The 24,000-nt window shown below is 41.0% G+C and overlaps 3 protein-coding genes across 4 annotated transcripts in view; 1 reads left to right on the forward strand and 2 right to left on the reverse strand.

The window, feature by feature from the left end:
- LOC123519093 (mucin-2-like) overlaps positions 1-9,335 on the reverse strand; it is a 9,564-nt gene extending 229 nt beyond the window's left edge. The window contains exons 1-8 of the mRNA XM_045280301.1: positions 9,200-9,335; positions 5,892-5,997; positions 5,022-5,100; positions 2,028-3,536; positions 1,682-1,788; positions 1,232-1,356; positions 590-735; positions 1-507 (exon numbers count right to left, since the gene is read on the reverse strand). The exon at positions 1-507 is cut by the window's left edge and continues 229 nt beyond it. Coding sequence (XP_045136236.1) covers positions 470-507; positions 590-735; positions 1,232-1,356; positions 1,682-1,788; positions 2,028-3,536; positions 5,022-5,100; positions 5,892-5,997; positions 9,200-9,204 — 2,115 coding nt within the window. The 5' untranslated portion in view covers positions 9,205-9,335 and the 3' untranslated portion in view covers positions 1-469. The remainder of the gene's footprint in view (positions 508-589; positions 736-1,231; positions 1,357-1,681; positions 1,789-2,027; positions 3,537-5,021; positions 5,101-5,891; positions 5,998-9,199) is intronic.
- LOC123519094 overlaps positions 1-15,563 on the forward strand; it is a 15,805-nt gene extending 242 nt beyond the window's left edge. The window contains exons 1-3 of one of the 2 annotated variants that reach the window (XM_045280304.1): positions 11,137-11,320; positions 11,843-11,933; positions 12,251-15,563. In XM_045280304.1, coding sequence (XP_045136239.1) covers positions 11,313-11,320; positions 11,843-11,933; positions 12,251-12,436 — 285 coding nt within the window. In that variant the 5' untranslated portion in view covers positions 11,137-11,312 and the 3' untranslated portion in view covers positions 12,437-15,563. Of the gene's footprint in view, positions 1-11,136; positions 11,321-11,842; positions 11,934-12,250 lie in introns of those variants that run through there. The other variant, XM_045280303.1, reaches the window with a different exon arrangement.
- The window catches only part of LOC123519095, a 76,474-nt gene continuing 67,943 nt past the window's right edge, over positions 15,470-24,000 (reverse strand). Inside the window, 20 exon segments of the mRNA XM_045280305.1 lie at positions 15,470-16,183; positions 16,186-16,242; positions 16,401-16,597; positions 16,955-17,202; positions 17,493-17,626; positions 18,187-18,298; positions 18,616-18,807; positions 19,186-19,407; positions 19,542-19,721; positions 19,982-20,198; positions 20,452-20,655; positions 20,832-20,966; positions 21,332-21,445; positions 21,586-21,932; positions 22,362-22,559; positions 22,703-22,847; positions 22,969-23,013; positions 23,122-23,233; positions 23,463-23,529; positions 23,733-23,948. Coding sequence (XP_045136240.1) covers positions 16,059-16,183; positions 16,186-16,242; positions 16,401-16,597; positions 16,955-17,202; positions 17,493-17,626; positions 18,187-18,298; positions 18,616-18,807; positions 19,186-19,407; positions 19,542-19,721; positions 19,982-20,198; positions 20,452-20,655; positions 20,832-20,966; positions 21,332-21,445; positions 21,586-21,932; positions 22,362-22,559; positions 22,703-22,847; positions 22,969-23,013; positions 23,122-23,233; positions 23,463-23,529; positions 23,733-23,948 — 3,267 coding nt within the window. The 3' untranslated portion in view covers positions 15,470-16,058.

Genomic DNA, 24,000 nt, shown 5'->3' on the forward strand with positions numbered 1-24,000 from the left:
TAATTGTTATAGCCAAGTATATATAGTTTCTTAGAAAAAAAAATCGTCCATCAGAGTAAGACGGGAGTGATTCTGAATGATAACAAGTGAACTGAGTATCGTATCAATGGTGGCTGGTAGTGTTCTACCGTTCTGCTGGTTCTACTGGTGTTCTTGTTTTAATTGGTCATTGTTTACTACCCTTATGAACCACTGAAATAATGGGCGTGATAGTTTTGTTACTATTATAGTGGCTTAATTTCATATGTTGCAGCACATTCTATACCTTATGTCACCTTTGCCTGGAATATTTATCCAGTGAAGTACTGTACCTAGCAAATCTTAGAAATTAATACTCATAGGTTTTCACTCGTGATTTACATAATTTAAAAGTAACGCCAGAGTAAAATTAACGTGAGATGAGACCATGCTGTTGAATGCTTGGTGTGGTCTGTGGTAGCCCTCCACAAACTGGTAACATTTGATGAGCTCAGGAATCGAAACCGAAACCACTTGCATAATCGTATCCTGGAACATTGGTTGCATTCAAGACTGCTTGCATGTAAAGTGAGTAGTAACAAGTATTGGCATGTGCAAACTTCATACTGACCTTTAATGGAGAGTTTGAAGCCAATACCCGTGCCGCCGTCTGTCGAAGTAGAGGTGAATGTAAAGGTGAGATCTTTGGGCGCGTCTCCCATGGATGTCATGCTCCACGACTGTCCACGAAGATCGCCACAGTGGTTGGTTTTAGAACTGCAATAATGGTTACTGTTAATTGTTTCAGCGTGAAGCCCGGCATCACTTCCTATCGTGCCATTATACTTACTCTCTATATGATGGTTCACATACAAAGTTTACCTTGGCATTGTCGAAAATAAGGCTACATGATGCTAAGCCATCTGACAGCTTCAAAAAATCGTATAAACTAGTTTATAAAAGAAAAAAAAATTATTAGCACTTTTTCGTAGTGTAGTATACAGGGCAGCTTGTCCAGACTTTCGGGTATAATTATGGTAGTACGTAGGTGTCGTTGACGCTTTGTTGGTCGAAAGGCACTAAGCACAAACAAGTAAGAGAGGAGAGAGAGAAAAAAAAAAAAACAGTGCAGTGCTGATATAGATACGTTAAACTGTTACATATCACGTAACGTGTATGCAGTGTTTTCTTTTAGATATATTTCGTATGCCAGCATCTTGTCGTATTCAAAGGAAAAATGTGGCGAGGCAAGTGTAATACCAGGGAGCCTTACCCAAGCTCACTGACAACCTGAAGCCTGTCTCCACCACATCCAGCCAGCACCGTCGACGGTCTGAAAATGACACCAGGCGGCACCACCGCGATGTCCACCACTCCAGTCTGCAACGTGACGGGAATCTGCCACGGGAAAGGAGATAGATTAGATGGTGGAATTAGGTTTATGTCTTAATTACGAGTGGCTTGATGGAAAAGGAAAAGAACAGAAGAATACGTATAATTGTTTTGTTTATGTAACATAGATGCGGTGTGGCTCCCTCGCCTAATTAAATAAATAAGAAATGAAAATCTAAGCACACACACACACACACACACACACACACACACACACACACACACACACACACACACACACACACACACACACACACACACGGTTTATTCATTACCACCATCACCAGCCGTTTACTTCATATACTCACCTGCAAGACTATTGTTTACGTACCCGAACTCGCATAGTGCAGGTGATATCCTCCGGGTACTGCGCAGGGTAGTTCGGGGATGTCCAGTATTCGAGACTTCCATGGGAGACAACAATAGTGGCTTCGCAATCTAAAGGTAGTGAAAAAAGAAAGTTAGATTTGCGTTTACGTAAAAAGACATGTAGGATACAGAAGTGCTTATTTGGACAACTGACATGATTTATGGAAGTTAAATAGACAGACAAAAGCCAAAGAGTTTACGGTACATTAAGAAAGAAAGTAAACTTGTATATGCTATATGACTGAATAGTTTTGTTTAAGTTAATCATTATTCTTCTGTACATGTGTGTTTATGAAATGCATACGTACTTGCTATAGTTGTTGGCGTAGACACTGTTGTAGTGGTGGTAGTGGTGGTGGTGGTTGGCGTGGTGGGGATTTTAGTTGTTGGTGGTGTGGTGGTTGTAGGGATTGTTTTTGGGGTTATGATGGTGGTGGTGGGTACGGTGGTGGTGGTTGTGATTACTTCAGGAGTAGAGTTTGCAGTTGTTGTTGTCATGTTTGTTGTTTTAGAGGTGGTAGGCAAAGTGGTTGTTTGAGGAATGGTTACAGGTGTTGTGGTTGTTACTTTAGTGGTGCCTGTGGTGGTAGCTTGTGGGATGGTGCCTGTAGTGGTAGTTTCTGGAGTTGCTATATTAAGTGTGGCTGTTGTTTTTAGTGCAGATGCGGTAGTTGTTGTCTTGGGGAGTGTGGCTTGGTTGGTTGTATTTGGTTTTGTGGTTGTGGTGGTGGTGGTAGGTGTTTTTGGGGTATCGTAGGTTGGTGTTGTTAGCGCAGTACTTGTTTTTGGGATGGTTTTTGACTCAAATGTTGTGGTCGTTTTTGGGATGGTAGTAGTAGTAGTAGCACTGGCAGTTAATGAGACTATTGTGACTGAGGTATTCGTGGTGGCTGTTGTTGTTGTTGTTGAAATGGCTCTGGAGGTGTTCGATGGAGTTATAGTGGTGGTGGTAGCTGGACTGGTAGTTATTGCAGTTATTGTAGTAGTGGTGAATGGTGCATTTGCTGTTGCTAAAGTTGATTTGGATGTTGTGTTATTGGTGATGGCTGTGGTGAAGAGGCTGTAGACAGTGATAGGGGAGTGTGAGGTTGTAGCGACTGTGGTGATTTTGTAGACAGAATTGGTGATGGGTCTCAAGGTAGTTATAACCGGTGTATGAGTGGCTGTAGTGGTGTTGGTGGTGGGGAAATTTGAGGCAGCAGTGGTGTTGTTACTGGTAATGTTATTGAAGTTAATGTTGGTAAAGTTGGAGCCGGTGGTGATGGAGGAGGTGAGATTAGGAATGGTGGAAGTGAGGCTCTGAAAAGTAACGGCTGGCGTAGAGGTGATGGTGGTGATGGTTGTCGATTTGGTAGAGGTAATGTTAGATGCAGTAGTTACGGTTGCAATGGTGCTGTTTTTCCCTGTGTTTGCGGTGACGGTGGAAGTAGTAGCAGTATTATTGGTAAGATAATTGGTGGAAGTAGAAGTAGTAGTAATATTAATAGTGGAAACATTAGTCTGGTTATCTGGTATCGTCTGGGATGTGGTGTGGTGTGTGTGTGGCGATGTGGAGTCAGGTATATGTGGAGAGGTTATGACGATCTCAGGGTTGGTGGTAGAGAATGTAAGGCCGTCAGTGGTAGTGATGGTGGTTGTGATTTGTACCGGGCTGAGTGATGGGGAGGTTGTTGTCCATTTGTAAGGGTTAGTGGTGGAGGGTGCGAGAGTGATGGTGATGGTGGTGATGGTGGGGCCAGTGAGAGTGGCGGCTGTGGTAAGGTGGGCGGTGATGACTGTTGTGTTAGGTGCGCTGGCGAAGGTTGTGCTCGACGTAACTGAAAAATAAAAATTAATAACATTTTTTTATATATTGATTCAAATAGATGTTATTAATTGTTTCATCGTTAATAGAAAATTATTCATGCCTCATTTGAAAAATGTTGCCGATTTTATCGAGCAAAAGTAAAGCTTCATGCAGTTCAAGATTTAGACTGCTGGATTTCTCCATTTCTTGTCTTTCAAAATGATATTCGACATCATGATTCTTTTAAGCTAAAGTAGAAGCCATTAGAGTCAATGGGCTACGTTTGGAGTAGTAACAAAATACGAATGAATGGTCGACGTAACTTCCTAAGATTATTAATGAGATACGTAACTATGCATCTGAATCACCTGCGAGTTGTAATTCGCTTAAAGGAGATTCTTTGTTTAAATGATTGATTGAAGTATTACTCTATTAACCGAGTGTTATATAACCCGTAATCATCAAAATAACAATGGATAGAAAGACGTGAAAACACGAAAAATATCTCCTACAGAACTACTGTTTTAAATCAAAGAACCTTACTAGATTAAAGAATATTTTAATGCAAAGCCTGTCTGTTGATTTACTAGAATGAAGCAGAGAAAACTTAGTAGTAGTGTTCAATGCCTCAGAAATTCAATTCCTCTTAGCAACTCGACACAGCCTTCCAGGCAGCTATGCCCTCTTCTTCAGTGACACTCAGCTGTCCCCCTCTTCTTCACTGAATATCTTCGGTCTGTCATTTATTCATAACCTATATTGAAAACTTGACGTCTCATCTCGTGCTAAAACAGCTTCTGTGAAGTTGGGCGTTTTGAGGCGTCTCCGCCTGTTTTTGTCATTTCCCCAGGTGCTAACACTGTTCAAGGGGCCTTATTCGCCCGTGTGTGGAATATTCTTCGTATTTATAGGGGAGGGGGTTCCACTTACACAGTGTTATTAGATAGGGTGGAATCTAAGGCTTTTCGCCTTATCAATTCCCCTCCTCCGACTGTCTTTAGGCTCGTTCTCACTGCCGGAATGTTGCATCTCATGCTATCTTATACCGCTATTTCAATGTTAACTGTTCTTCTGATCTTCCTAACTGCATGCCTCCTCCTCCTGCGGCCTCTCTCCACAAGGCTTTCTTCTTCATCTCACCCTTACTCTATCTAATACAAGAGTTAACCAGTATTCTCAATCATTCATACCTTTCTCTAGTAAACTCTGGAACTCCCTGCCTGCTTTTGTATTTCCAACTTGCTATGACTTGACTTCATTTAAAAGGGAGGTTTCAAGACATCTATCCCTTCCTTTTAGTTAACTCTTTCGGACCTGCAAGGTGACACACACACACACACACACACACACACACACACACACACACACACACACACACACACACACACACACACACACACACACACACACACACATTATCTTTAAGATAATGCACTCGATGGCTTTGGTCAGGAGGAAATTGATAGTGAGGGGGAAAAATATTCAGGATGGAATATAACCGCATTCCAACACTCACGTGGGAGAGAGGACCTGCGGGGCACTTTGCAGTAGCAGCGTCGTTGAGTGTCGAACTCCTCGATCATCCAGCCAGGTTTCTGTTTGCGTCATGGAAGTTAGTACGGATTGACTGGAGTTACTGTCACTATCAAAGACGAATAACTTTGTGCAGTTGCTTCCACTGTCTTTTTTTTATTTTCTCTGAACCACGTCTTATGATCTGCGGACAGTCTCATTACTGGTTATGGTTAGGTAGTACTGATACATCTTTGGCAAATGGAAAAGCATAACTGTGGGAAACACTAAACACAATGAAAATGATTTTATTTTGTTATTCGATTTTTGACTATGACTACGCAAAGGACCATTTGCCGCATAACAACTGTATGATCTTGTTTATACAGTCACGCAGAGTATGATAACCACCTTATTTTATACCCTGGACATGGGGAGCTATCAATCAGCGAGTTTGGAAATGGTTGACAGTGGGAGTGGTATAGACCTTTAATGATACATTATAATACTTCTAGTTTTTTCCATTATGTCTTGGCTTATAGCGCCTGTAGGTGAAGAACACTGGAACATTAATGACGCTGGCAATATTATTTATAGTGGTACCCACATTAGGGCCCATACTGCCACCCAAGCGCATCTCTGGTGAAACCACCTAGTACCTGGGTATCATGGTGACATGTAGGTAACTTTAAACCACTCGACAAATGGCAAAGTTTCAAGGCCGTACTTGGTGGGATTCGAACTTAGGCGTGGATGTCTGCCCGATACCAAGCTCATCACTTTATCCACCACGCCACCGCCCACTTAATTTAAATCGCATAAGGTACTAATCTTTAATTATAAAAAAGACTTTAAGATATATACTCGTACAAACCAAGTCTGCTGCCCAAGCATCATATACTTCTTGCCATGTCTCTCCTCGTACTGCTCCCAAGGCCATATACAACAACAGGATCATCAGTAGTGGAGACAGAAGAGTCCTGTGTTAGAGACGTAAGACAAGAAGCCTTTGTTAGGTTGCAAGTGTCAAGTATGTTGGAATTAGACAGTGTATCTTTTTTTTTTTTCTAGTTTTTAATTCCTTTCACGACTGCTGTGTCGAATTGAAAAAAAAAAAAAAGATTGAGGTTCCAGTTTTGCTTCTTGATTAAAACTCCTCTGAGTCTCATATCGTATGATTTAACATCCGTACCTATTTTTCCATTCCGTTTGTTAATGTTTTTCATGTAAAAGGGGAAAATCTGGCCAAGGGTAACAAAAACAAACGAGAAGACGAACTTAGATGCCATTTCCTCTTAAATGGGTTCAGGTCATAGGAAGATGGAAATACAGAAGCAGTTCCAGAGTTTACCAGAGAAAGGGATGAATAATTGAGAGTGCTGCATTAGCGAGTTGGACAGAATAGGGGTAAGAAAAGAAGAAAATCTTGTGCTGCGAGGCCGCGGGAGGAGGGGAGACATGTTCTTCTGAGTAAGCTCAGAAGAACAGTTAGCATATAAATAGCGGTAGATGAGAGGTAGAGATGCAACATTGCTACCATGAGAAAAAGGGTTAAGACAGTCAGTCATAGGAGAGGAATTGATAAGATGAAAAGATTTTGATTCTACCTTATGTAATAAAAGTGTGAGTGGAAGCCCTCCATACATGAGAAGAGTACTCCACCCATGGAGTACTCTTGGCGTTGTCATGCACTTAATATTGAAAACTCTCATTGTATAAAATTAGCAGTTAGGGGTGCGGGTGTGAAAAACTGGCGGATACGACTCAGAATGCCTAACTTTATAGAAGCTGTTTTAACAAGAGATGTGATGTGAAGTTTCCGGTTTAGAGTATAAGTAAAAGACAAAACAAACGAGAACATTTATTGTAGAAGAGGGTGACATGAATTTCATTGAAGAAAAGGGAATAGTCGTCAGGAAGGTTGTGTCGAATTGACAGATGGAGAAATTGGAGTTTTTGTGGCGTAGAACAATAATAAGTTTTCTTTTTCCCAATAAAAAAAAATTAATAGAGATCAGAAATCAGGCGTTCTGTGCGTGATCTGTTGACTTTCGGAAGTATCATTAGCATAAGAGTGGATAGGACAAGAAGTTTGGTTTGTATGCATTATATGCAAATACGAAACGACACAGGCACATTTATGACAATTTTCTCTAGGATATTGTTTTATTTGTTAATTTTTGTGATATAACTTGATCACAATGGAAATACATTTACGTATTTATAAAGCTGATCTAGTGAATGAACTATTCACAAATGTATAATTTGCTCATCAAAAAAATAACTACTATGAATATGATTTATTAATCAGACTTATTGTTTGAAATTAACAGTAAAAAGGACAAGAGATTATATATATATATATATATATATATATATATATATATATATATATATATATATATATATATATATATATATATATATATATATATATATATATATATATATATATATATATACATATATATGTTTAATTTTATTGCGGTCGATTTTCATCTAATGACTCTAATCTATGATTATGTAACATATCTTGTTACTGAATTTCATAACGAGTGAATAAAACAGATTTTGTAAGACGTGGAAGATTTCTCAGTTATTGCGTGTCAAGTATGCGGTAACAGCTGGTCCGGATTCACTGCCATTTAGTCTTTACGTAATATTTGAAGAAGATAATATCATTTAGCGAATGTTATTTATCTTGATGCTTTAAATGCCAACCAGACGCTATGCATCAGATGTGTGAGGCAAGCTCGTGTGCTAGCAGAACATTTTTAATGGCGTTGTCATGCACTTGATATTGAAAACTCTCATTGTAAGGGCAGCGACACCAAAGTATAACCAAACACTACACCGTCTCTAGCTTCCTTGGTTTTCCCCAGTGATTCACAGGAAGTTGGTTGTTCTTTGTCGTTTAGTGGACTGTGTGCGTGACGGACGCTAAAGGAAGAAGAGGAACTAAATGTTTTTTTCTCTTTCTGCCATCTCCCCTCCGCACACACACACACACACACACACACACACACACACACACACACACACACACACACACACACACACACACACACACACACACACACACACACACCGCGTAGTGGAGTGGTTAGCACGCTCGACTCACAATCGAGAGGGCCGGGTTCGAGTACCGGTAAGCGGCGAGGCAAATGGGCATTGGGCAAGCCTCTTAATGTGTGGCCCCTGTTCACCTAGCAGTAAATAGGTACGGGATGTAACTCGAGGGTTGTGGCCTCGCTTTCCCGGTGTGTGTTGTGTGTTGATGTGGTCTCAGTCTTACCGAAGATCGGTCTATGAGCTCTGAGCTCGCTCCGTAATGGGGAAGACTGGCTGGGTGACCAGCAGGCGACCGAGGTGAATTACACACACACACACACACACACACACACACACACACACACACACACACACACACACACACACACACACACACACTCTCTCTCTCTCTCTCTCTCTCTCTCTCTCTCTCTCTCTCTCTCTCTCTCTCTCTCTCTCTCTCTCTCTCTCTCTCTCTCTCTCTCTCTCTCTCACACACACACACACACACACACACACACACACACACACACACACACACACACACACACACACACACACACACACACACACACACACACACACACACACACACACACACACACACACACACACACATGGATGCAAGCCTCGGATGTTCTGTGGTTCAGTTCTCGCAACATATCGAAGTTTATAGTCCAGTTGTATCCTCGAATGTGAAAATATTTTGCTCCGGAGCTGAGCGTAACGTCCTTGTAGGCTTTGGTTCACGCCTCACTATGTCGTTAAAAGAATTCTGTACTGAACGAGCAATGACTGTCCTGGAGGAGACAAAGGATTGAGAAGTTGTGGTATAAAAGGCGACAGCATTACTCATGTATCGCATTAAATAAGCCTAATCGCTTTTAAAAAAGGTCACAACTAGTAATTATGAGTCTAGTACGTAATTCGCAAGATTCTGGTGCATCACGCTTACACACACACACACACACACACACACACACACACACACACACACACACACACACACACACACACACACACACACACACACACACACACACACACACACACACACACATTACCAGTGCATGATCCTGGCACACACAGCCGCACACAGCAGTCACTCCGTCACTCTTAGCTACACATTACCTCATTGTGCGTGTCCTCCGTCAGGATGAAATGACAGAGAAAGAAAGAGTGCACAAGTCGTTCCCTCTTACGATCCTCCCTGCAACTCTGGCGTCGTGCAACACCTGCGGCACCACACCCTCGCCTAATGCGACACCACTCTGACAGGCAGCTGTGGGGTTTTGAGTTAGTGGGTCTTAGTGTTTGTAATGCTGAACTTCGCCTCTTTAAGTTGTTTTCGTTATAGTTGGTGTGGTATCTCTCTCTCTCTCTCTCTCTCTCTCTCTCTCTCTCTCTCTCTCTCTCTCTCTCTCTCTCTCTCTCTCTCTCTCTCTCTCTCTCTCTCTCTCTCTCTCTCTTCTCTCTCTCTCTCTCTCTCAAGCATTTGTTTATTCTTTCAAGCATTTGTTTATTCGTATCATGGTATGTTCTCGTATTTAAGTTGACGTGTTGTTTCAGTTTGTTCATTGTGATGATGATAATCCTATGAACGTGTCTAAGCAATTTTAACTGTGACTAAAAGGTTGGCTGAACTGGAGTACATATGTATTTAAAAAATAATATTAATCACATGCATTAGTCTCTAGTGGCGACGTTTCACAATCCAGTGAGTTCTCTGTATATAGATGACATGCTGTCCCCAAAAAGGGTAGAGGGAGGTACGTGCAGGAGGTGGTACTATGAAGTCAGACACAATGCAGTCGGTGTGTAAGTGGTAGTGTGAACGTGGTCTGGTGTGATAAAGAACTAAGGAAGAAAATAACCATAGAAATATTTATGAGTTCAGAATTACGAGTACAGGCGCGAAAATGCTGAAACCCGTTAACATGAACGAAAAAGTGAGGTAATCTGAAAATTCTCCAAATCGTGCGTCAAAAATGTGTGAATGTCAGAGAAAAATGTGTGTGTGTGTGTGTGTGTGTGTGTGTGTGTGTGTGTGTGTGTGTGTGTGTGTGTGTGTGTGTCAAAATAGAATTTAGTCGGAAAGATTATAAATGTTCATGTACGAGGAATTTAATTTGAATCGAAGTTTGGGTTTTATTTAATCATATATACTTTTATCTTCTATTTTTTTTATCTAACACCTTTGGCCCACTTTAGACGCCACTTTGTATTGATAGTGTGTTTATAGGATATCCCATCCACCCCTTGCCTCAACAAACACACGTGCATCAACTTTCATAAAATATTTTTAATTGCATTAGTTAAAAAGAAAGTGGTGGAGTAGGAAACAGCATACATAAATGTAGTCTTAAAGGCAGCAGACAGTACTAGTGTGATCTTCATGTAAAACAAATAGTAATAATAATGATAAAATAAAAAAAAAATTAATGTTTAAGTAGAGGAGGAGGAGGAGGAGGAGGAGGAGGAGGAGGAGGAGGAGGAAGAGGAGGAGGAGGAGGAGGAGGATGTTGATGGGAATGAAGCACCATGCTAGGTTGATTACTTAGTTGGATGACAAGGTATACGGTTAAATATGAAAAGAAAAATGCGTTTCACATCAGTTTAATGTAAAAGGATTAACGCAACTTTGAAAATACCACGAATGCAACAGTTTGTGATTATTTTCGTTAAATAAACTGACACTAAACTGTAACACTATCTGTCCTAATTATTCTTACAAATACATACTTTGATGAAAATAAATCCTTAACTGCTGCCAAGTGTTTGCTTATTAATTACTTTTCAAGTGAATGTAGTACTGGCAACGTAGCTTTATGTAAGTCTAATCCCATCACACTCTAAATCCTATTCGTCCGCCTGGCACAAGGCGTTCAAGGCGCCACCTGCAGCCCATTCGTCATTTTTAGAGGTCATACGTGACACTTTTCCGTATGGGCTGACTGAAGTTCACCAGAAAGTCTTTCAAGTCGAAATTATTCGGACACAAATGCATCATAGTGTAGGGACCGAAATGAACACCTGTGGCGAGCCATGATCCACCTTGGCGGATGAGTGTAGTAAGAGTCACTGGCCAGGCGGTGAGGGCCGCAGGGACGTCTTCTGGTGACCATAGCCCGATGATATCAAACCACTGGTCTACTTAATAGTCAAGGAGCAGAGTAGCCGTAGTCTTGAGGAAGTGTGAATCTTCGAAGCTAAGCTGACTCAGTCGCGAACAAAAGCAAACATAATGCTGAGGTAACAAGTGAGACTCGATATACATAGACATTTGAACTAAAAAAAAAAAAAAAAAAAAAAAAAAGTTTTATATATTGACCCAATGAAATGTATCTGTCTGTATGATAATGATATTATGATTACTATATACGTGAAATTATACCAGTTTTTTTCTTGGTATAAGCATAAAGGGATCTAGTGTCTATTCATTCCTTCGTAATGACATTAATCAAATTTCTTAAACTGTTGTCTTAGATTCGTTAAAAAAAAAGAGAAAAAAGGTATTCAGTCCGGTGAGCATTTTTAATTATTCTTTCTCCTCGATATTTATGCTCGTTGCCAAAGATTGTGGAAACTGATGTTTCTTCTCGTTTTTTGCTTTTCTTTCTTTGAAGAGAAGGCTGTTAAGACTCTGTGTGTAGTGTTAGTCCATTTATGCATAAAAAAAAAAAAATCAAGCGTCCAGCTTTTACACATGTTTATTCGTTGTGTTACAAAATTTCTGTAATTTCCGTACAAGTTTTTACACAGAAAATTTTGCAGAGTGTACGTGCTGCTTGCCGCGGCGGTGGTGGGTGGCCTTGCTTGGGACTTCACCGAAAGTGAGCGCTATCAGACATGGGTGGCTGACTTGGTGAGTTCTCCGCAGGAAATCATGCCACAGGAAATCGTCATAAGATAATGTTTAAGAAATTTTTTTATTGATTACTAATGTCTCTTATTCGTCTTTTATCAACCGGTTGTCCGAATATTGGCAGTGACACAATGTTAAATGCATAATATGCAATAAAAGGTGAACTGACGTACCAGATTTGAAATCCAGATGTCGAGATAGTTCAGGAGAGAGTTAAAGAAGCTCCATTTAGTATATTTATAGTATGGATAGTAGTGATTATAACATTATTATTTTCTGGGAGAAAAAAAAGAAAATTTGGCTTCATACTTCCGCAGAAACCTGGCTTCACCGTGAAGATGAACGAGATCGATGGTCGCCGTTGTTATTGCAAGGTGCCTGTCGAGAGCTCCAGCAGCTTCAGTTTCAACCCTATCGGCGTGCTGTCATCCTCGTCTGTGAAATCTTCCAGTTTCGAGTTCCACTTCCTGACCAAGCCGCCTACGGCTCGTAACAATACCTAAACCTTAGGCCAGTTTGGGATCCCCGCCGGGAAACGCAGACCTTTCAGCCGATGACACTATTTTCTTAAAGACCATGTCTTGAATTGAAATGTGCGTAAGGGGTGCCAAACAATGATAGCTCCTCCCTATCCAGGATAAACGAAGCATAATAGGAAAAAAAAGAAAACGAATGTACAGATAGGTAGCACAATTCACTAATACTTACAAGCTCAATATTCATTGTTCACTCCATTGGCGGCCATTGGCGTGAAAGGGTTAAAGACGCCAAAACAATGCTGAAGACAGGATGCTGTCTGAATCTCTAGTAACTCGATTTAATCGTAGCAGGATGGAGGAGCACATCAATGCTATCCTTCGAGAAATGGAGTTCAATACGGAGCTTTTCGAGACACTTTTGTCTTCCTACCCTGCCCGTCTTCAAGCTGTTCCTGACTCCAATGGAGCGAACACTGAATACTAAGCTTATAAGTGTAAACCCACAATGAATTGTGCAACCTATCGTTTGTTTCTTATCGTGCTTCGCTTATCCTGGGTAGGGAGGAGCTATCATTGTTTGGTACCCCTTAGTCATATAATCTTACAAAATAATTTTTAAAAGAATTTCCTTATACATTCTACTAATATTTCAAAACGCATAATGTATTTCTCGTGTTTCAATACTAACAAGGTGCGATCTTTTTGGTATCAAAGGTCTGTGGTGAAAATCACAAACATGACAAACATGAAGTCTTGACTATACTACAGGCTGTATAATACCAGGCGTTGATAATGATCAGAATAACTTGAAATTACCAGCATGATAACTGTAACTTAAACATATAAGTCCCTAACATTGTTATATAAATGGAGTTAAAGTAATCTTCCCTCAACCTCAAAAAAGAAAGCAAAAATACGTAAAGAAAAAACCCGATATCGTGCGTACAAACGGATGAGTCTTAACCCAGAGGTTGATAATGAACATTATGTATATATATATATATATATATATATATATATATATATATATATATATATATATATATATATATATATATATATATATTACATAAGGTGACTCTCAATAGCATTTTCATGTCATAGAACAGGATTGAAAGCTACTCATTTTCATTTTTACATATGTGAATTAAAGAAACGAATAATCAGTGTTTGAAAAGAATAATAACTGAATACATTTGTTTATTGTAGAAAATTACCTTTTCTTATACATGCAATAATTTAGAATGCCATTTGAGTGAACGTAATGATGTAAGTACATTATATTATGCTATAAACCTTATTTCGGAAGGTATGATATGTGTGTGTGTGTGTGTGTGTGTGTGTGTGTGTGTGTGTGTGTGTGTGTGTGCTTATCTTCGTCACGTGTTCAGTTCTTTCCTCAATACAGCCGAGTGTTGAGTTGGGTTCGTGAGTGTGTTTGTGCTGGAGGACAGACACTGTCTCTGTGGCTTCTTTAACCATCATTCTTTTTAGCAAATTTGATTGATTTTATGACTATTGGCTTATACTTTTTTTTTTATACCATGTGGGCTTTTCACGGGAATTTATGGGCTAAAGGGGATACTTATTAAGGGTACCTCCTATTTCAAAGCCCACCCGCTTGGAAACCGTTGCCCCGAGTGAGGAAGCCCAACCTACACTCAGACCGTAGACAGGATTCGAACCCGTGCGCTTGGAGACCCCTCGGATCCCAAAGCACGCACGGATCCACTGTACTTAGATAAGAAACTCGGTTGATCGTTTAATAGGTACTGAAGGCTTGTATGGTTTGCTGCTGCACATCTCAACTCTTAATAACAATCTTTTATTTATCTATTTGTTGGCAGCATGTAAGTGATTTTTGGTCATTCATGATACGGCTTGAATAGCGGGTATTGACTACTCACACAACGACCCACCCACTGACGCACACACACACACACACACACACACACACACACACACACACACACACACACACACACACACACACACACACACACACACACACACACACACACACACACACTAACAGTATTGAGATTGAATAGCTACTTTTCATGTGATGTTTTTTCACAACTGTACTCTCATTACTTCATTCTTCTTGCCTTTCACCTCACCTTCTTTTTCTTTTCTTACACTATATTTATGAATGCTACCGTTGATTTTGCCTAGCCATCTATTTATATTTTCTTTCTATGAGTGTGGGGTTTTAGTTCAATTTATTGCTATAAGTTGTGGGATTGTATATACTATCACCTTTATTTTGAGGCACGACCAGAGTTTGTGCTTGATTTATGTCACATTGTTCCTGGTTCCCTTTGCAGCCTGTGAGATGTTAGTAGGAGTAAGAAACAAATCATTGCTTTGACATAACAGTTTATCATATTTGGTATAGACATCATGATACAAAGTATACAAAGTAGTTGTCATAACTATTTGGTGTGTTTATATTACAACGTATAAAATAGTACATACAATATTTTGTGACATGACTACAATATGAAAGAAATTGCATAAGTCACCCAACGCCGACACGACTAGTATGTGTTTATTATTATAGTTCTTTGGAGTATTGTTACCGAGACGTCACTGGGTCTCGCTCTCTTATTTCATCTATTTAGAGTTTTCTTTCTCTCTTTAAAACCCATGTCTGATCAACTTGGTAAAACCTTAAAGCTACGAGGAAATATAAATATAGTGACATAAGTTACCTTATATACGAAGAGCCTTAATATTGTAACTTTTCCTTCTACAAAGTCAACTCTAAAAATTATGATCACTTTTCCTGGTCAGCTTGGGTTTTATGAGGAAGATATTGGCTGTCTGCCGTATGAGCATTATGTAGAAGGAACTTGACCATTATGTGCAAAAATACTTAGTCCCTTTGGCAACGACTGGCAAGGAAAAGAGCTTATATCACTGCAAGCATCAACTTAAAATATGCGCATACCTGCTGCTCTCACGTCTCCTCATCCACACCTCACGATGAGTAAAGAAAGCTTCTCACAAATTACCGCTCGTGAGGGGTTCCATGGATGAAGTGACTTGCACACACACACACACACACACACACACACACACACACACACACACACACACACACACACACACACACACACACACACACACACACACACACACACACACACTACCTTAAATTTAACACTGCACTCAGGAAATGTCTGTCTATATCACATGTACAATAGAATATTTTTTTTATTTTACAAAAAAAGACTTAGCTAGGCAACAGAAGAGTCAAAAGAAAATCGTACAAATATCTCTCTATCTGCTGCGTCTCAGCACCTAGCTCTTATGGGTTACCCAGATTGGCCGCATGTGCACGCGTCCCGGCTGCGGCCTGGGTGGTGGAGGGCAGGTTCAGTATGTACATAAATCACAGATAATAAAGTTAGGCACGGACTCTCCACGGTTTTCGAATCACTCCGTCTCGAGAGTAATTAAGGAGGTGAAGTGGCTCCTTCGTTGATAGAAAAATATCACTTTGCAAAGATTGCTTCGTCAGATCAGTTTCTTTACTAACACCTACGATTTCCATCAAAGCGTGATCATCCCGCGCCTGGCCTGGTCTGGGATCTCCTGTAGGTCAATACTTCACTGGCACTGTCCTTGTGCTGCCGTGGCCTTAAGACAGTTTGAGTCTTTCCCTCATATTGGGACTTTTGGACCTAGCCTTATCATCGTTGGATCTTCCCATACTCGTGTTCGCCTTTCCCTTCGGCTCTATCAAGCGTTTGGAAACTTTTTGATGAATGCGGAAGCCACCTTGTCCCCGGTTCTGAACTGTAGTGCTCGAAGGGACTTGTAACCTGGAATTATGTTAAAAAGTTTAAGGTAAAAAGAAAACACAAAATATGTATGTGCAGTTACAGCTGAACAAAATATTTGTAGCGAAATTGATAAGGTTACAGTTTTTGCACTTCTGTGATGGAATTCAAGTAAGTTATGATTGATTCCTACTACTTACCGATATCGAGGCCTGGGGTGGTCATGGTAAGGCAGCTGTTGGCGACTGTGTGCACTTGGGAGGAGTCGACACAGGGTAGCGAGGAGAGGGGTATCACAGCCTCCCCGATGAACGTGTTGGAGAAGCCCAGGTTATAGTCTTTCAGAGTAAGGAGGAGGAAACCTGCTCGCACCCCGTCGTCAGTCTTGCTCATTTCACTGTGGATGAGAGAACTGTGTTAGTCTGTCCCACTGGCTAGTGTATGGCGTATGTGATGAATAAGTACAAGAGACTTGACTTCCGCTTTTAGGGCAGACACTAGTTTCTGACGTAATTTTCATTAGTGATCTCTATACTTTATAAAACTGAATTTACTACATCTGTTTCACTTGCAACATCAGTGATAGACCACACCTTTCTGAATATTTCTTCAACATGCTGCAGTGAAAATATCATAAATATATGATTTATTTTTCCTAAATGGCTGTTTGGAGTGTTATTGGTAATGTTTGAGATAATGAATTATGTCCACAATGCATGGCATCATTAATGACTTGTAACTGCCCACAGCTTACTATTCAAAAGTTTCTTCGTAGACTGCGGGGTCCTGTTTGCGCTGCGTCTTTGTCTTGCGGATGGCGGTGGCAGGGAACCATTCCTGTGGCACCAGCTGCACTTTCACATATGAGTCGACAGGCTGGTGGGAAGTTTGCAGGCCGAGGCCTCCACCACGAGAAGTGATGCTGCAAGTGTCTCCCTCCACCACCATGTCCTTCGCCATGATCACCTCCACAATTAGTTTCCCGGGTTTGGTGAACAGGATCTAAGGAGATAAAAGGGAATGCAATTATGAAAGGCACTGAGGAATTTTCTTCCTGATTTTAGTACTTTGACAATTTTAATATCTAAATGTTGAATGGGGCTGTACCGTTTATTTATGGTATTCGTTAGAATCTTTATTTTATAAAACATTCACTTGTGTGTAGTTCTAGATTAATTGCAGGCTAGTTTTCATATTGCCTCTATTTGTAAAGTGAAAAACAAAAACCGCTGTCAGCCACGCTTTTGCCGCTTGGCTAGACTGTGAGTCATGAATACTGTGTGTGGTCTTACTTTAACGTAAAGTCGGGCCTTGCATGGCAGAATTTCTTCCATTTGCTCTTCATAGCGCTCCTGATAATACTGGGCGATGAGGGACTCTGACGACATCCTGAGGCTTTCCAACAGCTCCATCAGCGAAGTGTAAGCTAAGAGGTAACAAGTCAGTCATACAAAACTATCCATGTATTGATTATTTTTCGAGTGCTCTATATACTTAAAACATGAAGTTCTCAATCAGGGGGTTCGGGAACTCTCAGGTGTACTTAGATGGCTGATCTAATGATATCCCTTGCAATACCATTGCATACTGAATTAGTGTCAGTCACTAAATTAACATTCTGTTCGATGTTAGATCACTGAAGGTTCGGGTAAATGATCTTACAACTCAGAGGGTTCTTAACGAGAAAATGATTGAGAACTCCTGATCTAAAATAATCAGATAGAGGAAAAATAAAGTGAAGTGAAGCGAAGTGAAGTGAAGTGAAGCGAAGTGAAATGATTTGAAGTGAAATGAAGTGAAGTGAAGTGTGTGTGTTTGTGTGTGTGTGTGTGTGTGTGTGTGTGTGTGTGTGTGTGTGTGTGTGTGTGTGTGTTTGTGTGTTTTGGTCACACTATGAGCCTTTTTATTCTGCTCTGAGGTTTATAGTTTACAGAACGTTGGGTGTAATTTAAAAGATACAGCAACAGTCTGGCGGTGAACACGTACCTGGTGTCTTGGCAGTTGTCTCATCGAGGCCTTTGCCATCAGGAGGAGAAAAGAAGCTCAGTGTTTCCTCCAGGATGGTGTGCACACCTCCGAAGTAGTTGGCCTTCCTCCGCTATTGGGAAAATTACCACCATTACGATAGAAGCTTCTATGATTTTTACCTTTACCGATATCCTTTCCGTCTTTAGTATTTCTTCATTCGATAAGTATTCAGTTAGTTTCCTGACATACAAGATGCTTATATTGCTTTTATTTGGATAAAAGAGACTTGTGACTATCGTAATACTTGATCTTATTAAACATGTAGAATATCATATTGGGGTAATAGTTTGGCTGTCAGTACGACGAATTGTACGACATGTAGATGCGTTTGAGCAGAATACGAATCTTATGGAGATATCATTGAGTTAGAAATTATCAAATGCCCACCTCGGAGTTTCTCATGACTGTTGCGGTGAAGATGTCCACTACCACTTCCCACACACGCCACAGGAACCGCTTGAAATTAGAATTGTTGAGCTGATTCATTGTGAGTTCCAGAGAAGGGTCCAGTACTTGGGACAGAACTGTGCTTTGCTCTTCACACGCCTCGTTCACTGCTCGCTCCAGCGTTGGGTGCATCTGCAGGAGATTCATGTGCATGTGAGGACTGAGTAAGTGACAAGTAGAAGGATCTTACAGGTTACCATGATTTCATCTAAGATCAGTGAAAAATGGGACTACTTGTCCTGACTTGCTTACTTCTATGGGGTAATATGTACTTACTTCATATAACTTTCATATATCGATAATATGGTTTACTAAGATGGGAGAGTTGACGCACATCTAGACCCAATCTTACCCTTTTTATAGACACTCAATTTTACCTTGCATTTAATCATATAACCTTGAATTAGTAGAAATTGCTTTTTAAAAAACTTTCATTTCACCCAACTCACAAGTAAGAGTGCATCTGAGTGAGTGAGGTGTCTCTGTAGCAAGAGTGGTCATTCGGCTCACCTTGTCTAGCATAGTATCGATGAACTCGTTGACTTTTGCCTCTGTATTCTCAGCAGCATTGACAATAAGTCTGTCCACTGTGGCATCCAACTGGGCGGCAGCAGATTCCCCTCCACTGTCTGATTCTCTAATCTTCTGTAGAAGTTCATTGAAGCCAAACTGAGCGGGCAGCTTGACCATCTCTGTTCTGACTCGCTCAATGTTGTTGAGGCCAACACAGATCTGAGTAGCAAAAAGGAAGTCATTGGCTGATTTTAAAAAAGGAAAACGAGACAAACTGAATGTTATAGAATGAGACAGCAATGGTGTATGTAAGTATCAAGTAATGCTCTACTTCTGAGAATAAGTATACTTACTTGTTCTGTGATGAAGACGCGTGTAGAGTTTTCATATTGGTGAAAGATGCTCTCCACCTTCTCTCTGATGAGATTAGAGTAAGAGAGCACACAGGAGCAAATGTTATCCAGGATCTTGGTTAGCAGAACTGCACCGTTCTCCAGATCAGGCCAGGCCAGCTTCTGCCACCAGATCTTGACCTTTCAAACATAATAATGCACCGTTCTCATTTATTCATATCAAACCGAGATAAAGATTAAAGCAAAATTATAGTATTTCTTCCCCCTATATGCATGTATATGGGTGTTTATTTTGTTCGATATACGTATCTTTTTTAGCCTGTCTGTTTTCAGTGTATTTACTAATAGAAAATACATTGAGAAAATTGTGGAGATAATTTGATTAATATTGTCGATTGAAGAGATGAAAAAAGAATAAACAGAAAGAGATATACACTTACATCATTGAAAATACCAAGTGTGTCTGAGGCTGAGGAACTGAATTTACAGTAATTGTCTTGGGGTTCCAGCATGTCCAGCTCCACAGCTCTCTTGATCATGCTCCGAGCGCGGCACATAGCCAACTCCAGCCACCTCAAGACGCCTTTAGAGAACCAACGGTGGTATTCCCGTACGCCAGACTCGGTTCGCGCCTCTTCTGGCAGACGCTCGCTCAACCTGGTGAAAGACAAGAGTGTTAACTTTCTTTTTTTTTTTTTTTTTTTTTAGCAGTGATTAAGGTTCTGGTTTTGCTGCAACACACACACACACACACACACACACACACACACACACACACACACACACACACACACACACACACACACACACACACACACACACACACACACACACACACTAATCATTATGAACATTATAGACAATTAACATTTTCATACGAGGCTAGGGTTTCAAGCCATCAGCTACTTACTGGTGGAGACGGCCGAGGTTCATGTACAGTTCCCAGAGTGAGGTGCCCACTTCTAGGCGGTACTCGCACTCTATCTCTTCCTCCTCTTGGGTGTCGAGAGACGGGAGGCGGTTGTATATATTCATGACCAGGGGCCGGACACACGGATTCACCTTCTTGCTCACCATCAAATACGTTGTCTGCATGTAAGTGATGTTCATTTCCCTGCGTATGATCATGAGTAATTAATATAAAATTTGCATGATGAATAATTAATTCCTTTAACAGTCTTATTCATCTTAATCTTATGATGTGTCGGTGTAAAGTTACTGAAAACGAAAATATGACCAATGGGCGATCATTCATTCTATTACATTACATTAAAGAATGTTTGTACATACTTAACAAAGACTGAGTCATAAGCATTGGCCGCGATGGATAGAAAGCTGTAGGATTCCTTCACGATGTTGATCACGTGGGAGATCTGCTCATCAGTGGTCCGCACCCCACGCAGCTCCTCAATCACCGTCGTCCACCTGTCAGACCCCGTGTGTTGAGTTTCTTTCATCTAACTATGGTATTATGTAACTGTTCCAACTTAGTAGCAGCTCTTGAATGTTATACGCATTTTCTTTTAAATTACTGGCACTCTTTGCACATATAAACGAGAATTCTGACTAAAGCTTGTCACAGTAAATCATTATCAGGGAAATAATATTCGCCCAGTGTTTTCATGAAATCGACATAACAATCAATTAATCATATGGAATCACAAATCTCCATCTTTATTCCAAAAGCATGCGCAAAATTTACTTACAGCTTATGCTAAATTCATCACTCCCATTCCTTTCTCACATTGTCTTTAAATGATGTTCAACACTTAGGAAAGATGGTCACTTACCAATTCTTGGCGTGCGTGGCAAGGCTTGAAGTGACCATCTCGTGTAAGGGTGGAAGACCTTCTAGGTCCAGCAGGGCCCTGGTGCCTGCGTGATTCTGCATGCACTGCAGTGCCCTTTAAAACCAAACGTTCAGTAAGTAAAACACAATTATATTGTATATTATTTGCCTTTTAGTGTATCATGACTGACATTAATTTTTTATTACGGAAATACAATTTTGGGTAAATTTGCTTTTCCATTCAGGTAAACTTACTTCAGCGTGAAAGTAAGCTGACGTCTGGCAATAATGCCTGACGAAGGTGGGAAGGTTTTGTGTAGGTTTTTAAGACGCTCCGTGTGGTCCCGTATGAAGCTGCAGAACGAAGATCGCAGCTCAAGAAGCTCTTCGTCCTGGTACAAATTCTTGGATATCGCAGCCTGGACTTCTTGAAGCCGAGAGAGGACCCAGACGGCGTCCGCTGTAGGAATGCGACTACACACTTTCCACCATGCTAGGTGGAGGGCGGCGTCGCTGAGGTCCAGCATGATAGCATACTGTGCCAATGAAGCTGCTCCGGGTCCACTGAGATGGCCATCCCAGGGCCGCGACCATTCGCTCTGCTGCTTGGAAGAAAAGCATGTAAATTATGACGAAGGTGGTTGTTAAATGCTTTTGAGGCATTTATTTATGAGAAATAATTTAATAAAGTAATCACTGGTAGAAATGGTCATAGATCATGTGTTTGATGCCGAGGCAGTTTACAATAGTTTACTTTACGTTCTTGTCGCAGAGAACAAAAATTAATCAGATTCGAAACAAAATTGGCGGTGCGCAGGTTTGGATAAAAGGAGGCTGTAAAACTGCATCAGTTGGATAGATTCGTAATGCTACATTTGGTTTTGTGCAACACATTGACTATTATGATTTATTTTAGCGTTTTCTAGTATCGATCATATTGACAGGCTGCACAAACATGACATAACACAAAATGCCTCACTGAGTGTAACACGAAGCAGTGAACTTGTAAGGCAAAAGCGGCACGAACTCACCTCATTATTGTTATTGGTTGAGGTCAGCTGATGGTGGATGAGGCGGGCCAGGAGAGCGTCGTATGATTGTCTGCTCTTGTTCTCCAGCTGAGCCTTTGAGGTCACGGTGCCTGCCAGGTGGATTTTCCCACGTTCCTTGGAGCGTTCTTCATTTTTCTCCAGCATGAACCAACCATCTGCCCCTCGCTCGATTAGGTCCTGATGATGAGGGATTCATTCACATTAGATTATGACCATAATACACACACACACACACACACACACACACACACACACACACACACACACACACACACACACACACACACACACTATACACGACTTAGTTAAATGTCTCTCACCTTGACACTGACAGTGATTTGGCCGAGCAGGTGGGAGGTCTGGTGCTGTACCTGGGCCGTGGTGCCCCTCACGAGGCGACTCATGCCCTTGATGTCCCTCACTGCTGTCAGAGCCTGCTTCATCTTGACGGGGTCGTGCTCATGCCTGGAGCAAGAAGTTTAGTCACAACTTGACCATTAAGACATTTCTTAACACTATTCTGTTTTAAAAGTAGTTTATTGTTATTTTCAGTTAATTCTATAAAAAAAAAATGAGGGATACTTACCATACCTCAAGCTGTATAACCTCCTTTTGAAGATTACCGATCGGCCTGTAGAATAGAAACGAGACATCATGGCATACAGTTTCAACGATGATGTATATGGCAACAAGGCACCAAGGCAAGGCACAAGATGCTAGAAAATTATACGAAACTCACAAGGTAAACTCTTGGTTCCATTTTGGTCTGAGCGTGTCCTTCTCCAGCCTGGTCCTGTGAGAGGCGTTGCTGCTGCTGCCCACAGACACTATCACGTATGGATTGGTTGTCCCTAAAAGAAAATACAAAATAGTTATTATAATTGAATACGAATGAAAGGTTTTGACATAAGGGAAATCCTCTTTATGATTAGCACAGAGATGTGCTTCGGCAACTACAACAGGAGGAAACTAGGAAAGAATGTGTTCAATAACATTATGTGATGTTGTGTAAAGAAATATTTGTGGTTAAGGAACGTGAGCAGCTCAGCCAGTCGGAGAGAGAACATCAGTACTACTCACCTTTGACGGTCTTTGGTCTGAGATCGCTGGCTTCTTTAATGCTCAGCTGAAGGTTGACTTCGGGCGGCTGGCGGAAGAACGAAAGGGGAATTACACACGAGGAATCCATGGAGGCAGCAATCATAACACAGGAGGAATGATATATGTTTTTGAGATAAATGCACATGTGCGTAGGTGAATGCACAGAGGATAGCTAGGAAATATAGCCTTAAGATACTTTATAAACTCAAAATCACTGAAGTGTGTCCATGTCTCGAAACTTCTACTCACCGGCTTGTTCTTGATGTCAGCTCGTAGGCGGTCTAACGTCTCTTGGTTGATCTGGAAGGCTGCCTGCAGCACTCGTATGATCTGCTCCATTTGCACCTCGGCTCGAGTGGACGGTCCGCCGAGGTCACTTTCCCCGCCTACCTTCCATACTCCCGCCGTAGTGCCGCCCATGAGAGAGTGCACAGAATAGAGCACGTCAGTCAGGAGCTCCTCTGTCTGTAAGGGAGAAAATGTGTTAGATCGAGAACACAGGTGGAGGTGTGAAATT

The sequence above is a fragment of the Portunus trituberculatus genome, chromosome 44 (assembly GCF_017591435.1).
Source record: "Portunus trituberculatus isolate SZX2019 chromosome 44, ASM1759143v1, whole genome shotgun sequence".
NCBI classification, from domain to species: Eukaryota; Metazoa; Arthropoda; class Malacostraca; order Decapoda; family Portunidae; genus Portunus; species Portunus trituberculatus.